This window comes from Rhinoderma darwinii, chromosome 13 (genome assembly GCF_050947455.1).
Source record: "Rhinoderma darwinii isolate aRhiDar2 chromosome 13, aRhiDar2.hap1, whole genome shotgun sequence".
NCBI classification, from domain to species: domain Eukaryota; kingdom Metazoa; phylum Chordata; class Amphibia; order Anura; family Rhinodermatidae; genus Rhinoderma; species Rhinoderma darwinii.
Genome location: NC_134699.1, coordinates 64241253 through 64260029, shown reverse-complemented (window position 1 = coordinate 64260029; position 18777 = coordinate 64241253). Strand labels below are relative to the sequence as shown.

At 44.1% G+C, this 18777-nt stretch overlaps 1 protein-coding gene across 6 annotated transcripts in view; it reads left to right on the top strand.

The window, feature by feature from the left end:
* Positions 1-1778: 1778 nt before the first annotated feature.
* The window catches only part of ARHGAP44 (Rho GTPase activating protein 44), a 105276-nt gene continuing 88277 nt past the window's right edge, over positions 1779-18777 (top strand). For all 6 annotated transcript variants that reach the window (XM_075846459.1, XM_075846456.1, XM_075846458.1 and 3 more), the window contains exon 1: positions 1779-2189. In XM_075846459.1, coding sequence (XP_075702574.1) covers positions 2137-2189 — 53 coding nt within the window. In that variant the 5' untranslated portion in view covers positions 1779-2136. The remainder of the gene's footprint in view (positions 2190-18777) is intronic.

The window sequence follows — 18777 nt, the reverse complement described above, 5'->3', positions numbered from 1 at the left end:
TTGTTTTAATAATAGATGAAAACATGAAAGACGACCACATAAATAATTTATTGTTAAGGATAAATGGGTTGTACTGGTGAGCGTCTTATTGCTGACAAGTCCTGACTACAAGGAGCAGGACTTATGTGTAATGCGGTTCTATGTGGACAAGTTCACATTTGTTGTATGTTGTTTTTATGCAGCGTCCAGTACAGTGGAGTTGCGGTCGTCTTTTAACCCCCATTGACCTCACCAGGTAAATAATGCAGGTGCACTGGTAACCTCATGTGTGAACACTGGCAGAGATTACGGACTGTCGGCTGTTGAGACAAAACAAGTTTTTTTTGTTGCATGATCCCATTTTTTCACTCCGAAGACATCAGGATCGCCCATTAGTTAAAAGGTCGATCGCGGCAAACGAGTGGCAATGCCATAGCCACTTTATTTTAGAGATCATTGGGCGTTCCAGTGGTCAGATCTATTATCTATATGCCATATGTGTATGTGGTGGGAAGAGCACTAGTATCCCCATCAATCATGATAGACCGTAAAAACAACAGATACCCTCCTTAGTGATATCGCAAACAAGCGACTGCGCACACGTCTAACACCAAGTCAGTGTATTGTTTTTTAATGCGGCTGGAGTGGCATCCTATCGATAAATATAATAGAGAGAAATAGATATAAGGTTAGTCCAGGGGCAGACATACCATTGGTGCAACTTGTGCAGCTGCACAGGGGCCCAGTAGGTAAGGGGGCCCACTAACCCCTTTAAAGTAGCCTTCTTTCTAATAGATTTCATGTAAATGCCTGAGCTAATGAATTTTATGGCTCGCAATTACTGATGAATTGTTAGAGAGACATAAGGGGGTGATCTATGATGAGATATTGAGAGCAAGCGGCCCATATATTGTTCTTGCATGTGGGCCCTCAGCTGTCTATGTCTACCACTGGGTAGGTAGATAGATAGATAGATAGATAGATAGATAGATAGATAGATAGATAGATAGATAGATAGATAGATAGATAGATAGATAGATAGATAGATAGATAGATAGATAGATAGATATTAGATAGATAGATAGATGGATGGATATGAGATGGATGGATATGAGATAGATATGAGATAGATAGATATTAGATAGATAGATAGATATGATATGGGATAGATATGAGATAGATAGATAGATAGATATGAGATAGATAGATAGATAGATAGATAGATAGATAGATAGATAGATAGATAGATAGATATGAGATAGATAGATAGATATGAGATAGATAGATAGATATGAGAGATAGATAGATAGATAGATAGATAGATAGATAGATAGATAGATAGATATGAGATAGATAGATAGATAGATAGATATGAGATAGATAGATGGATGGATGGATATGAGATAGATATGAGATAGATAGATAGATAGATAGATAGATAGATAGATAGATAGATAGATGGATAGATAGATGGATAGATAGATGGATGGATATGAGATAGATAGATAGATATGAGATAGATAGATAGATATGAGATAGATAGATATGGGATAGGAGATCGATAGATATGAGATAGGTATTAGATGGATAGATAGATAGATGGATGAAGTATACAGAGTTCCTCAGCTGTCATCCCCGCCCTTGCTCTGGTTTCCAGTACTCACATCATTTGCAACTAAATTGCCAGCTTGGATACAACATTCAACACACGAAGGACTACAGTTCCCGGCGTGCAGTGCTGCATCCATCCCCCGCGCGTGCGCATTGTTTGCTTGCTGGCCAGCCTGCAGTGCAATAGCTGCTGCTGAGAATGTGAGAGCAGAGCTGATGAGCGCAGAGAGGGGGAGGACCTGGCAGTGCTTGGAGCATGCAATAAATATCATAGCAGACAAGGAGGGGGCTACAAGGCTGCACCCCTCTATCCTGGACACCAACAGCACCACCCATGGATGTACTGTGCCCCCTGGCACCCCCTGTGCACTGGAGGATGCTGTGTGCTGCAGCCCCCCTATAACAGGGGACATGTAATGTGCTGCTGACACTGGGGGGAGGGTCTATTTATTTATTTATTTTCTGCATCCTATATACGGAAAAGCTGCAACAAATCTCTATATATATATTCCTAAATATTTATCTATATATCTATATACTGCAAGGATGAAGAAGCAATTCAACCGGATGAGGCAGCTGGCCAACCAGACAGTGGGCAGGTAAGACACCCCATCTTTATGTATCCGGTCACCTTTAAAGGCTGACCTTACATGTTAATGACTGCATGGATTTGACACCCATTCATTCATCCATCCCCTGGTGATGATGGCTGTGCAGCCTCCCTGCCACTTAACCCCTGCTGTGCTGACTGGGAGGACTCACGCATCCTGGAACCCTACATGTCATACATAAATTATTTTCTGCTTTTGTTCAACCATCTATCTATCTATCTATCTATCTATCTATCTATCTATCTATCTATCTATCTATCTATCTATCTATCTATCTATCTATCTATCTATCTATCTATCTATCTATCTATCGCTTGCTGATTATGTGTAGACTGGCCCTATATAGAGTATTGCCAATTCCTTGTTATTTTGCTGGGTGTGCTTTGTATACAGCTGGTTATACTGCAGGATATTTAATAGTCTTTCATGAAGGGCTTGGCAGCATTGGGTGATACATAGTACAGTGTGTATATATTTAGTTAAGTGGATACATATATAGGGGTATATATAGTATATCGCCCATTTGCATTGACTTTCCTGCCCTCCCTTGCAGGTGATTGAGAATCTTGCCGGTCACACATTCACCGTCTCTCCCATTTGTTTCCTCTTTCTACATTATGGATGTTTTCCAAGCAGTGACCCCGCTGCCGACTGTATGTGCTCAGCATATAGTGTGATCCTGCAGTACAGATTGCTGAGCACTTGGTGGGTTTGGTTACCATAGTGTTTCAATGTTCATTATTGGATGGCGTATTGGCAATTGCAGGTCACAAGGGTGGGCAGGAGAGGGTGTGAGGGTGGTACTGCACCTTTAATTGCCTGTTTTGTTTATTACCTATATCTGGTGATTTGTGTTTTATAATATGCAGTGTACTGTAGTGATATGATATATACGGCGACCCCCTGTTCTCATGTCACTGATTCCATCGCTGTTTTCATCCGGTCACAGTAAAATTCATTAACATACAATGTGATGGCACAATATGAAGGCAGCCATCCCATAACCACTGATACATTGTGACTGTGACCTCGCTGATTTCACCAGCTACTAGAAACCGGCCTGGATACCACCCAGCACAATATGGCTACGTCCAATGTGTGCGGCTGTGCAATACACCTTACATACCCATAGCTGAGACTGGAGAAGAAAGGCTGAGAAGAATCCAGTACATTACATTGTGTAGTCAGCTGTAAATGCTACAAACCGGGTCCCAGGATTTATGGCCTTACTAATTATTATTCAGTATGTGTTATATTGGGATATTCTAGTTCTGACACTTGGGGTACAGAATAATAACGCTGACACTTGGGGGAGTACAGGATAATGACACTGACACTTGGGGGACAGGATAAAGAAACACTGACACTTGGGGTACAGGATAATGACACTGACACTTGGGGGACAGGATAAAGAAACACTGACACTTGGGGTACAGGATAATGACACTGACACTTGGGGGACAGGATAAAGAAACACTGACACTTGGGGTACAGGATAATGACACTGACACTTGGGGTACAGAATAATGATACACTGACACTTGGGGTACAGGATAATGATACACTGACACTTGTGGTGCAGGATAATGTGACACTGACACTTGGGGTACAGTATAATGATACACTGACACTTGGGGTACAGGATAATGATACACTGACACTTGGGGTACAGGATAATGATACACTGACACTTGGGGTACAGGATAATGATACACTGACACTTGGGGTACAGGATAATGATACACTGACACTTGTGGTGCAGGATAATGATACACTGGCACTTGGGGTACAGGATAATGATACACTGACACTTGGGGTACAGGATAATGATACACTGACACTTGGGGTACAGGATAATGATACACTGACACTTGGGGTACAGGATAATGATACACTGACACTTGGGGTACAGGATAATGATACACTGACACTTGTGGTGCAGGATAATGATACACTGGCACTTGGGGTACAGGATAATGATACACTGACACTTGTGGTGCAGGATAATGTGACACTGACACTTGGGGTACAGGATAATGATACACTGACAGTTGGGGGACAGGATAATGATACACTGACACTTGGGGGGGCAGGATAATGACACTGACACTTGGGGGCAGGATAATGACACTGACACTTGGGGGCAGGATAATGACACTGACACTTGGGGGCAGGAGATGGTGTGAGCAGTAATCACACTACGGACACTATTATGGTTAGGGTTCATTCAGACAAGTGTGATTCTCGTCCTTGTTCTCTGTATTGAAACAGCGCAGAACACACGGCACATTGATGTCAATGGGGCTATTCACACAGCAAGTGCCCGTTGCATGAAACTTACTGCACGTCCTAGATTGGTTCGTTTTCACGCACCTAGCCGCTTAAGTCAATGCGTGCGTGAAAACCACGGACAGCACGCAGATGCACATCCGTGTGCTGTCCGTGTTTTATGCATCAATTACATTGGGGGAAAAAATGTGCTTGTGAGCGCGAGAAAAAAACACATGACACACGCAAAGCACAACGATGCATAACCCAACGCACAGATTTACCCGCAGAAATCTGTCTAGATCAGGGGTGGGCAAACTTTTTGACTCGCGGGCCACAATGGGTTCTAAAATTTGACAGAGGGGCCGGGCCAGGAGCATTTGGAGGGAGTGTTTGGGCCGGATATACTAAAGCATTAAATGGAGTGTGTGCAAACCTCATAGCACAGTAAGAACACTACAACCCAATTTATTAACGGTCTTTCAAATGTGAAAAATAGCCCTTATTGCGCCATCTATTGGGAAAACGTGGGCATTGCAGGGAAAGGGGAAAAAAAAGGAGGTTTTTACTATAATTTGGACAAGTTCGGCGGGCCGGATTAAAAAGCCTAACGGGCCGTATGTGGCCCGCGGGCCGTAGTTTGCCCATGTCTGGTCTAGATACATCTTCTACAGACTAGCAGTCTCTGTTGGGTACAGTTCACATTGTGATATATATATATGATTTGATTCCTTTTACCCGGTGTAAGTTCTTTGATTCTTGTAATGGATTTGCCTACTCTCCGACAATTATAACGTTACGGTTTTCCTATTGCATTGTGGACTTCCTCTTCCTCCTGTACATTTATTCTCCTCTTCTCGCCATTTAGCAGATTTTTCTTTGCTATTCTTGAGATCCGTCTCCGCGCAGTCTCTAAGTGCAGTGATATCAGACAGTGGTCATGTGAAGTCCAGGCCATAAATGGCCGCTGGAAGTCCGGAAGATAAAGCCGTGTATGTAATGACTGAAAACATGGGGGCTTTCCAGGAACAGTTCCAGTCTTGTCCATGGTCCGACTCTGGTATTGCAGCTCTATCGCCTTCACTGACAGCAAGCAGAGATCTTAAAGTAAAAAAAAAAAAAAGTATATTAGAAGGTTGAGTACGTTTTATTTGACATGAAAGGGGTTCTCCGGAACTGTAACAGTGACAGCTTATCATTAGGATAGGCCATCAATGTTTGATCTGGGACCCTCGCTGATCAGCACAATGAAGCCCCCCTGCAATGTTTTCACAGGCATGGAGGCTCGTCCATACTAGTGGCTATGCCTGGTACTACAACCTAAATGGGACGAGCTGCATTACCAGGCACAGAATTTCACAGCCGCGGCCCTGTATTGCGTTGGTTGGTGGGGGTCCCCTATCAATCGTTCCTAAAGTCCTGGAAGACCCTTTATTTTTATAAAACTCATTTATGTAATAGAAATCCTTTAATCCAGCACTATTGATCTGGTATCGGTCAAATCTAGTCCCGGTCCTGGATTTTCTGTGTATTTCCAGATTCTGTCAATTTTTGCGAGCCAGACCTGGACGTATATATATTACGGGTAGATTGGGTCAGCAGTGGGAATTATCATCGATTGATGGCCGTCATTGTGTACCTGGATGCATATTAGCCCTTGTTGGTGCGGCAGCTCTTTCTTGCCGGATTATCAGAGTCTTGATGTATTACATGGGTAGCGTGGCGTCATTGTGTTTGGGGCCATGACTGGGATGTACAAAGTTCAGGAATGTTTTCGTTTCTGTAGTAAAATTTGAGTCGCGTGGAGATTTAGCAATATTATTTGAGAAATGCATTCCCTTAAGGAGTCAGGGGAATACGCTATACGCTTCTCCGAGGGTAAATGTATGCCAGATTTTTTTTTTTTAGCAGGGGAAAGGTTAGGAGTATGTAAGTAGTTCAGTAACATTCTCATTCTGCAGATCTATTCTGTGATTTTATGTACAGCTTGTCCTGGAAGTAATTACAGTCAGCAAGTCCTTCCTCACAAATAAGATGTGGGACATATGTTTACAGCCGGCTGCTTGTTGGATAGCAGAGACGACCATCGCTGCCGGGTATTACTCATTCCTCTTTTGCATCAGGGACTATCCTGAAAGCATGTAGTGCAGATGACACTTGGGGTGCAGGATAATGATACACTGACACTTGGGGTGCAGGATAATGATACACTGACACTTGGGGTGCAGGATAATGATACACTGACACTTGGGGGACAGGATAATGATACACTGACACTTGGGGGACAGGATAATGATACACTGACACTTGGGGTGCAGGATAATGATACACTGACACTTGGGGTGCAGGATAATGATACACTGACACTTGGGGTTCAGGATAATGATACACTGACACTTGGGGGACAGGATAATGATACACTGACACTTGGGGGACAGGATAATGATACACTGACACTTGGGGGACAGGATAATGATACACTGACACTTGGGGTTCAGGATAATGATACACTGACACTTGGGGTGCAGGATAATGACACACTGACACTTGGGGGACAGGATAATGATACACTGACACATGGGGTACAGGATAATGACACGCTGACACTTGGGGTACAGGACAATGATACGCTAACACTTGGGGTACAGGATAATGACACTGACACTTGGGGTACAGGATCAGGAGACACTGACACTTGGGGTACAGGTTAATGACACGCTGACACATGGGGTACAGGATAATGACACGCTGACACATGGGGTACAGGATAATGACACGCTGAAACTTGGGGTACAGGACAATGATACGCTAACACTTGGGGTACAGGATAATTACACTGACACTTGGGGTACAGGATCAGGAGACACTGACACTTGGGGTACAGGATAATGACACGCTGACATATGGGGTGCAGGATAATGATACATTGAAACTTGGGGTACAGGACAATGATACGCTAACACTTTGGGTACAGGATTGGGGAACAGGATAACGACACTGACACTGGAAGTAATTGTATAATCGTAGTTGTGGTGATAGACGAGAGATAGTAGTAGGATCAGTTCCCCCTCCCACAGCAGCACATAGTATATCAGGAAAGCAGTGAACTGATCTTGAAGCTATCTGTCATTATACTGAGAACAATGCCCAGTTTATACACATTTAGCAGTAGTGTAATATGAGGGTATTTTATACCTATGATACATATATTGAGGCTGACATTTTATATCTATGGTACGTTTAAAGGGAATGTGTCTCCGCATCTATGACATGCTCTTTTTAAGTGACATCAGCGGCTGCTTTTGCGCAATTCCTAGCGTGCGCCATATGCAAATTAAGGTGGTTCTTGGTCTGGTTGGCCGTGAATCATCACGTGGCAATGTCACTTTAGTGCTAAAGTAGTCAGACTCTATTTCCGTTGTTAACCCCTTGCGCGGCTTCTTGTCGTGCGCTCTGTGGGAGGTTCGTTCACAGTCGGCCTGTGATGTGGAAATTCTTAGCTGTTTGGGAAGTAATAAAACATATCTGTATGTTTTTTAGCTGCTGGCCTTACTTCCTCTGCACTAAGTACTCAAACCACATCTTTCGTCCCAGTAATTTCCCCCCTGTAAGCAGGAAAATGGGGAAGGAGCATAAATCATGTCTACAGTCTTGCCGGGATTCTGGCCAAACAAAAATTGAGAAGAAAAGGAAAACAATGCAGTTTATTTATTGTTTTATGTGTCTAAATGGTGTTGCGACTTCTATTTATTGTGTTTAGATATTAACCTAGTCAGTACCAAGCAAAGGTTATGATATTGCATGCTCTTTGAAGTGGAGCATTTCCTTTTAAATCTACAAAATAGTATAGGGAGTGCAGCTCTGGAGTATAATACAGGATATAGCTCAGGATCAGTACAGGATAAGTAATGTATGTACACGGTGACTCCACCAGCAGAATAGTGAGTGCAGCTCTGGAGTATAACACAGGATGTAACTCAGGATCACTGCGGGATAAGTAATGTATGTACACAGTGACTCCACCAGCAGAATAGTGAGTGTAGCTCTGGAGTATAATACAGGATGTAACTCAGGATCAGTACAGGATAAGTAATGTAATGTATGTATACAGTGACTCCACCAGCAGAATAGTGAGTGCAGCTCTGGAGTATAATACAGGATGTAACTTAGGATCAGTACAGGATAAGTAATGTATGTACACAGTGACTCCACCAGCAGAATAGTGAATGCAGCTCTGGGGTATAATACAGGATGTAACTCAGGATCAGTACAGGATAAGTAATGTAATGTATGTACACAGTGACTCCACCAGCAGAATAGTGAATGCAGCTCTGGAGTATAATACAGGATGTAACTCAGGATCAGTACAGGATAAGTAATGTAATGTATGTACACAGTGACTCCACCAGCAGAATAGTGAGTGCAGCTCTGGAGTATAATACAGGATGTAACTCAGGATCAGTACAGGATAGGTAATGTAATGTATGTATACAGTGACTCCACCAGCAGAATAGTGAGTGCAGCTCTGGAGTATAATACAGGATGTAACTCAGGATCAGTACAGGATAAGTAATGTATGTACACAGTGACTCCACCAGCAGAATAGTGAGTGCAGCTCTGGAGTATAATACAGGATGTAACTCAGGATCAGTACAGGATAAGTAATGTAATGTATGTACACAGTGACTCCACCAGCAGAATAGTGAGTGCAGCTCTGGGGTATAATACAGGATGTAACTCAGGATCAGTACAGGATAAGTAATGTATGTACACAGTGACTCCACCAGCAGAATAGTGAGTGCAGCTCTGGAGTATAATACAGGATGTAACTCAGGATCAGTACAGGATAAGTAATGTAATGTATGTACACAGTGACTCCACCAGCAGAATAGTGAGTGCAGCTCTGGAGTATAATACAGGATGTAACTCCGGATCAGTACAGGACAAGTAATGTAATGTATGTACACAGTGACTCCACCAGCAGAATAGTGAGTGCAGCTCTGGAGTATAATACAGGATGTAACTCAGGATCAGTACAGGATATGTAATGTATGTACACAGTAACTCCACCAGCAGAATAGTGAGTGCAGCTCTGGAGTATAATACAGGATATAACTCAGGATCAGTACAGGATAAGTAATGTATGTACACAGTGACTCCACCAGCAGAATAGTGACTGCAGCTCTGGAGTATAATACAGGCTGTAACTCTGGATCAGTACAGGATAAGTAATGTAATGTATGTACACGGTGACTGTTTTTTGAGAATCACTTTATATGTAAACTGCAAAATGGTGCTCAGAGATGGACATATCCATTTAATGGTATAATTATAGAATGAGTTTTAGCTGAATTTTGCAGGTAATAACTAATCGGCAGAACTGCAGTAGAATATCGGGATAAAACCGGGCAGATATAACTATGTGAAATACAAAAGCCACATGGTAAAATTCCAGACCCAGAATACCATCTTTATAAATAATGGAGCTGATGTATATTTTGACGCTTATTGGCCTTTTAAAGCGTAGTAACATTTTCCATGTTTTGAAGCCTTTTGTTTTTGCCCCTGGCATATGAGAAGCACCATGTTGATTTAATTAGCATAACGATGCATATTCATGGTTAATTTATGCATGATGATGAGATGGTTTCCTTGGAGCGTTCATTCATACTGGACGAGCCGTCACTCACAAGACTTGATCCGTAAAGTTTACAGTAAGAATTAATTATCTCCTGCGCTCCATATAATGACCTCATTGGGGGGAATTTATTAACTTTTCTCCGCTAGTTTTCTGGTGTATTTTACGCCTGCCCTCCCCACATTTGTAAAAACGAGGCGTAGCTTTCCAAATAGGGGCAGGGCTACAGTGGCCTGACAAATGTTATTATAATTTACACCAGAAAACTGGCGTAAATTGTACTTAGAACTATGTTACCTACTAGCTGGTGTAGATTTCACTCTGTGGGGCATAGCAAAGTAGAGTCCGGTGCAATGCACCCCTCATCAGACTACCCTCTGCTCCTTCCCCATCGGACATTTTTTTAATAAAAAGTATGCTCACCTCGCCGCTGCTTTTAGCTTCTTAACCTCCGTGTCGCATCACGCTTCCTAAGCATGTCGCAGCTTATAATATATTGCTGTATGTATGTGTCCCCTCCGTCTCCCTCAGCACGGAGGTTAAGAAGCGATGAGGAATGGTGAGGATAGCCTACTTTTTTCAAATTTTATGTCCGATAGGGGAAGATGGCACACGGGCATGGTCGTTAAGCCACAATTGTGGCGCACATGCCAACAGAGAGATGCGCCTCTTAACATATCGGTCGCGTGTTACTCCAGCGGTGCAGAAAGCCAAGAAAAGCGTATGAAATGCCAGTCCAGTAAATCTGCCCACTGGTGGAACTACTGATCTAGTAGCCATTTATGTGCTGGGCAGGGTGGCACGGGCCCCCTTATGCCCCCTGGCATAGCTAGCACTTTGCACCCAGGGCCCCTGGGTGGCTGCGACATTCAATTGTATCTGCTTTCTTAGGACGCAGATACTATTGAATACTATGGCTGAGCAGGGAGCTAGCTCCCTGCTCTGCAATTCACTAGGCTACAGGCCACGTTAGGCCTGCAGCTTATAAGACGCTGGTACAGGATCCCTGCATAGGCCATCGTGATAACGTCACTGGATCATGCCGTCCTATGCAAGGAACCCGTTTCATCTGCTGCTTATGAGACTGGGGAGCAGCTCCGTTTGTCGCGAGAATGGGGCTAGGTGAGTACAAGTTTTTTTTTGTTTTTTTTTTTTTGGGGGTGCTTTCTACAGAAGGGCTGTGTGGCCCTAACTCCAGGTAGGGCTGTGTGGCCCTAACTCCAGGTAGGGCTGTGTGGCCCTAACTCCAGGTAGGGCTGTGTGGCCCTAACTCCAGGTAGGGCTGTGTGGCCCTAACTCCAGGTAGGGCTGTGTGGCCCTAACTCCAGGTAGGGCTGTGTGGCCCTAACTCCAGGTAGGGCTGTGTGGCCCTAACTCCAGGTAGGGCTGTGTGGCCCTAACTCCAGGTAGGGCTGTGTGGCCCTAACTCCAGGTAGGGCTGTGTGGCCCTAACTCCAGGTAGGGCTGTGTGGCCCTAACTCCAGGTAGGGCTGTGTGGCCCTAACTCCAGGTAGGGCTGAGTGGCCCTAACTCCAGGTAGGGCTGTGTGGCCCTAACTCCAGTTAGGGCTGTTGGATCATTATTAATTGGATCTCAAAATATAGGGGAGGGGAGATGATCTACAAGCTGTATTTTTACATTGCACACAGAACTGATAAATGTTTATTATGGGGAGGGTGGGGTTTTGGGGGCGGGGACAATGGTTGTGGGGTAGGAGGGCCCAGTCAAAATTTTGCTAAGGCACCCAGTCTTTCCTAGTTACGGCTCTGAATCTGCTCCAAATGTCTACATATTCCAGAGGTGTTCAACCAACACAAGAAGATAGATGATTTCTGCTAAATCTTGCCCCTTTTTTTCCCTAAAAAATGATAAAATATACACTAATCCCGATCCCACGAGAAGTAGTACTACTGTAGGCGAAAAATAGCAGTAGAGGAAACCGTAAACCTCTTCAATAAGTATATTATATTGAGTCCAAAGACTTCGTACAGCATTAAGCAACGTCTGACGCGTTACAGCGGCTGTGTCTTTTTCAAGCCTTTTTTTTTTCTACCATCTCTTTGGGCACAATAAAAGGGGTTTATGGAAAGGGATGCTGTTTCCTCTACTACTATTTTTGCCACTTTATTTGGGAGTGAAGACCATCCCATGTAAGTACTTGCATCCTAACGTAAATAAGTCTGTTGCTGGGTCAACTGGAATATGACGAGAGTATCAACTGGAAAACAGCGAGTGGAGCGGCTGAGGTCTCTTCTGACCTGTGAAGTCCTTATCCCATGCACCCCGCACTCTATTTTGTTGCTTTAAACGCCTGTGGCCTAAAGAATGACAGCCCATGGCTCTGTCATACTATTCAACTGTATGTGCATCCTGAGGATGCGGTAAAATTTGAAGTGGTGCTCCCCTGGGGATCGGGAGCACCAGGCCCAAAAAAAAACGCATCCCTGAGGGGTACCCTTCGGATGCGGGCCCTGGGCAATTGCCTAGTTCCCCCCCCCCCTTAACGACAGCCCTAATAAATTAGGCACTGTTTGCAGTATTATCTAGCCACTCTTTCTGTGCACTGTATGGCAGCATGATGTAAGGACTGTATGGCACTATTATGTGTTCACCATGTGGCACTATTGTGTATTCACCGTATGGCACTATTGTGTTCACCGTATGGCACTATTGTGTTCACCGTATGGCACTATTGTGTTCACCGTATGGCACTATTGTGTTCACCGTATGGCACTATTGTGTTCACCGTATGGCACTATTGTGTTCACCGTATGGCACTATTGTGTTCACCATATGGCACTATTATGTGTTCACCATGTGGCACTATTGTGTATTCACCGTATGGCACTATTGTGTTCACCGTATGGCACTATTGTGTTCACCGTATGGCACTATTGTGTTCACCGTATGGCACTATTGTGTTCACCGTATGGCACTATTGTGTTCACCGTATGGCACTATTGTGTTCACCGTATGGCACTATTGTGTTCACCGTATGGCACCATTGTGTTCACCGTATGGCACTATTGTGTTCACCGTATGGCACTATTGTGTTCACCGTATGGCACTATTGTGTTCACCGTATGGCACTATTGTGTTCACCGTATGGCACTATTGTGTTCACCGTATGACACTATTGTGTTCACCGTATGACACTATTGTGTTCACCGTATGGCACTATTGTGTTCACCGTATGGCACTATTGTATTCACCATATGGCACTATTGTGTTCACCATATAGCACTATTATGTGTTCACCGTATGGCACTATTATGTGTTCACCATGTGGCACTATTATGTGTTCACAGTATGGCACTATTATGTGTAAACCGTATGGCACTATTATGTGTAAACCGTATGGCACTATTATGTGTAAACCGTATGGCACTATTGTGTATTCACCGTATGGCACTATTATGTGTTCACCGTATGGCACTATTATGTGTTCACCGTATGGCACTAATGTGTATTCACCGTATGGCATTATTGTATTCACCATATGGCACTATTATGTGTTCACCGTGTGGTACTATTATGTGTTCACCGTGTGGCACTATTATGTGCTCACCGTGTGGCACTATTATGTGCTCACCGTGTGGCACTATTATGTGCTCACCGTGTGGCACTATTATGTGTTCACCGTGTGGCACTATTATGTGTTCACCGTGTGGCACTATTATGTGTTCACCGTATGGCACTATTATGTGTTCACCGTGTGGCACTATTATGTGTTCACCGTGTGGCACTATTATGTGTTCACCGTGTGGCACTATTATGTGTTCACCGTGTGGCACTATTATGTGTTCACCGTGTGGCACTATTATGTGCTCACCGTGTGGCACTATTATGTGCTCACCGTGTGGCACTATTATGTGCTCACCGTGTGGCACTATTATGTGCTCACCGTGTGGCACTATTATGTGTTCACCGTGTGGCACTATTATGTGTTCACTGTGTGGCACTATTATGTGTTCACCGTGTGGCACTATTATGTGTTCACCGTGTGGCACTATTATGTGTTCACCGTGTGGCACTATTATGTGTTCACCGTGTGGCACTATTATGTGTTCACCGTGTGGCACTATTATGTGTTCACCGTGTGGCACTATTATGTGTTCTCCGTGTGGCACTATTATGTGTTCACCGTGTGGCACTATTATGTGTTCACCGTGTGGCACTATTATGTGTTCACCGTGTGGCACTATTATGTGTTCACCGTGTGGCACTATTATGTGTTCACCGTGTGGCACTATTATGTGTTCACCGTGTGGCACTATTATGTGTTCACCGTATGGCACTATTATGTGTTCACCATGTAGTACTATTATGTGTTCACAATATGGCACTATTATGTGTTCACCGTATGGCACTATTATGTGTTCACCGTATGGCACTATTATGCAGGCACTATATAAGAGGCTGTAAGAAGTTGGAATTTACTATTGATCATTAGTCGTCAAACTGGATTTTGGAACCATTTAGGGGAACGTTTAAAACAAAATCAACTAAGTGCCCCTATAATATATTTATACATGGTTCTGATGACTTCCATCTAGAAGTATCACTCAGGTGGAGCAGCCCTTTATATAGTGTGTGAGATCTTCCTTCATCCCAGCAGAATTATTCTCATAAATGATTAAGAATGTGTTTTTTAAGAAAAATCCACTCAGCATTTCCTCTCTTTGGAGCCCGGGATTGTTTGTCCAGGAACGTTTTTGTTTTTTTTCGGTTCTAAAATTTCTCTGTGTCAGTTCCAGCATCAGATGGAAAGAATAGATGGGAGAGCGTATACACCCCAAGGGAAAAGTGCAGTCTAACATGATCACGAGACCGCTCTGATTTCACTCTCCAACAGGGAGGGGGATTTAAATAGCCGCTCGGATGAGAGGAGGAATGGCAGGTCGAGGCGATGCCTACAGTACGGCCTGCTCAGCCCATTAATTATTTTATGGAGAAGATCGGCGTCTCATTCATAAATGTATTTACTAGTGTTCTGTGACCATGAATGCCAGGGTCGGTATGGGCGCAGCTTTACTTCCAGGAATACTGTGCTACTTTGCCTGTGTATCTAGGCCCATCAATTGTGTTCCTGTATGTCGTTCCGGTGTATCTAAGGGTATGTTCACACTACAGCGTCCGTAACGGCCGAAATTACGGGGGCTGTTTTCAGGAGAAAACAGCCCCGTCATTTCAGCCGTAACGGCATGTGCAGGCGCTTGAACGCCGCGTCCATTACGGACGTAACTGGAGCTGGTTTTCCATGGAGTCCATGGAAAACTGCTCCATTTACGTCTGAAGAAGTGACATGACACTTCTTTGACGCGGACGTATTTTTTACGCCCCGCCTTTTGACAGCGGGGCGTAAAAAAAATGACCGTCTGAACAGAACATCGTAAGACCCATTCAAATGAATGGGCAGATGTTTGCCGACGCTATTGAGGCGCATTTTCGGAAGTAATTCGGGGCTAAAACGCCCGAATTATGTCCGTAAATAGTGTGTGTGAACACACCCTTAACCTATCCTGTATGATACGGTCTACTGAGCTAGTGTATCTAAGCCTATCATGTGTGATACTGTCTGCTGAGCCAGTGTATCTAAGCCTATCATGTGTGATACTGTCTGCTGAGCCGGTGTATCTAAGCCTATTATGTGTGATACTGTCTGCTGAGCCACTGTATCTAAGCCTATCCTGTGTGATACTGTCTGCTGAGCCAGTGTATCTAAGCCTATTATGTGTGATACTGTATGCTGTGACGGTGTATCTAAGCCTATTATGTGTGATACTGTATGCTGAGCCAGTGTATCTAAGCCTATCATGTGTGATACTGTATTTCTGAGCCTGTGTATCTAAGCCTATTTAAAGGGTTTATGCACCTTTGTAATTTTGGCCATACTGTTTAGCTCAATCAAAAGAGTGTATAGCTGCAGATCAGCCCCCCTATTAGTGGCAGCAGGGTACACGGCATCATATAATTGGTGCTTCATAATAAAAGAAGAGTGCACTGACCTCTAGAAAATGGATCATTTCAATGCTTCCCCGAGAAACTGCGCCACTTGTGACTATAGGCTGTTACTGGTATTGCAGCTGAGCCTAATTAGCTTGTATAGGGCAGAACTGTAATACCAGACACAGTCCATGGACGAGAGTGTTGCTGTTTCTGAAAGAAGAGCAGACCCTTTTTTCTAAACTCATACCCTCCCTTTAAACATATAAATAATGTCAGATTCACTTTAATTACAGTAGTTGGGACAATTTGCATAATTTAGAAATAAAATTGGTTCATTAGCCAAGTGAGATTGAGTTGCCTCCTCCATTATCCTGTCACCGGTTATTATAGCGAGGAGGGGGATATACATTCCACCCACTTTACTGTATATCTAGACCAGGTTTACATCTGGTAGTGGAGAATCTTAAAGGAATTGTCTAATGCAGCGGCCGTCTTATTATATACCACTTTAGGGCATTTAGACATCGAAGAGGGGAAACCCCTTCTAATAGCCAGACAGCCGCTAACTAAGGCCCCATGCACGCGACCGTAGATTTCGTCCGTAATTGCAAACCGTAATTCCAGACCCATTTATTTCTATTTACCATGGACACCTTCCCGTATATTTGCGGGAACGTGTCCGGGCCACTGAAAGTCTCCGCTAAGGATAGGACATGTCCTATCTTTTGCTTTTTACGGACCGGGCTCCCATACTTAATAATGGGAGCACGGTCCGCAAATGCCGACAACTGTCCACGGCCGGCCCGTAATTACGGACCATGATTATGGGCACAGTCATGTGCATGGGGCCTAAGAATGACTTGGCGGACCCTGCCAGTCCTTGTATTTGGCTGACTTTGAAAAGTCATTGTCGTGTGCTCAAGGTCAGTAGGGCTTTTCCACAGCTCATCATTTTGTAGGTTGAACCAGTGCTGGAAGACCAACCCTCATATGTTTGGGTGTCTATAAGATGCCCTGAGACGCCAAAGTAATTGGTACTTAATTGGCCCTTTGGACATCCATTTAGTCGCCGCTGTTGTGCCCCCTAATTTAGATTTTAAAGAGCACCATACAGATGTTCTAATATCAAATATATATGGTCAACCGTCCTCGTTGCACATATCGGTATTTTATCATTGAAGACATATAATATAGTGACGTCACTGCTCGTATTGTCATAGTGATGCCGGATTAAAGGAATTTTACGTAATATGTTCTTCTGGATTTTCGGCTCCGTCTTCACGCGTAGTGCGATATTTTCTTAATTCTGCGGACCTCTGTGCCCTTACGCTCTGTAATAGATGAACTTAGCCGTTCCCGCAAAAAAAAAATGCGTTGGACGTCTGACGTAGCATGATATTATTAAAGGTTGATTTTTTTTTGGGGGGGGGCGGTATTTTTTTTTTTATACGGCAAGAGGACCAGGGCTGTAGGAAACTTGTGGTTCAGAAGTCCCAGTAAATCAGGACTGAGGTCTAGTGCACACAAAGAGCCATAGATCACCCGAGCATGCTGATACTTGTAGTTCCTCGCTAGCTGAATAGATGCAGGTTGTTTAAGACAAGCCTGCTGACACTTGCATGGTGATAGTAGTAGTCATGGTGGTAGTAGTAGTCATGGTGGTAGTAGTAGTAGTCATGGTGGTAGTAGTAGTAGTCATGGTGGTAGTAGTAGTCATGGTGGTAGTAGTAGTTCCACAGCCATTGCAAAGATGGTCTACTGGTACAATCTCAGATGGAAAGACACAGAAAACCATAACATGCTGAGACTTGTAGTTCTACAACTGTCCAGCTATGAGGTCTCTCTTGTTTGGATGGACGCGGATCGTCTGGGGCTGGTGGTTCTACAACAGCTGGAAAGACGCCTGCTCATACTTGCAGCTCCACAACAACTAGGATGATTGCTTGCACTTGTAGTGCTACAACCTGGCTGACAAGCATGTTGGTGGTTGTAGTTCTGCAGCAGTTCTCTAGCTGCACAATATCCACAGGAGATTGAATTACACCTTGTACTTTATAAAATACTCTCCTTCCTGCGTAGCAGGAAAACAAAAAAAGTCATTTTCGTCCTCCACGCCTCCTCTCCCCCTGCATTCATGTCCTTGCTCCCACCTTGCACACTCCAGTCCCTGCTTACCTCCCTCACCGTCCCCTCCTGCATTGGTCTATCAGTGTGTTACCTGCAGCTGTGCCCCCCACCCTCAACCTTTACGTCACGGTCTATTATAAAAATCCTATTGCCCCCTTTTGTCTCCCTTCCCCTCATCACGCCTCTCCCATCACCTCTCGTTACTGCGTCTCCCCATTTTCTCACCCCACCCCTCCCACAGTTTCCATGGATACCGTACGGGAGGCCGATACGGCTTCCATGATGGGTTACCCTGGAGACTAGAGGAAGGATGCTCGTACGTAAGGCCCCAATCCTGCTCTGAAACGCAAAACCCCACGTTGTTGTGAGCTGCAGAGAATTGCACATGTAATGGCTGACGGTTCAGCAGCCATCGTGACAACCAGTGCAGTCATTATTTCTGTTAGTCGGTGGCTTTGGAAAAACGCAAATAGTCGAATTCTTTTAATCCGGCATTAAATAGGTTTCTTTTTTTCTCTTTGCTAGGATCTGGCGTCAATGTCCGACCGCTGGGACGCCCACTGATCATAAAGTGGCTTCACAACTAGGAAGGCA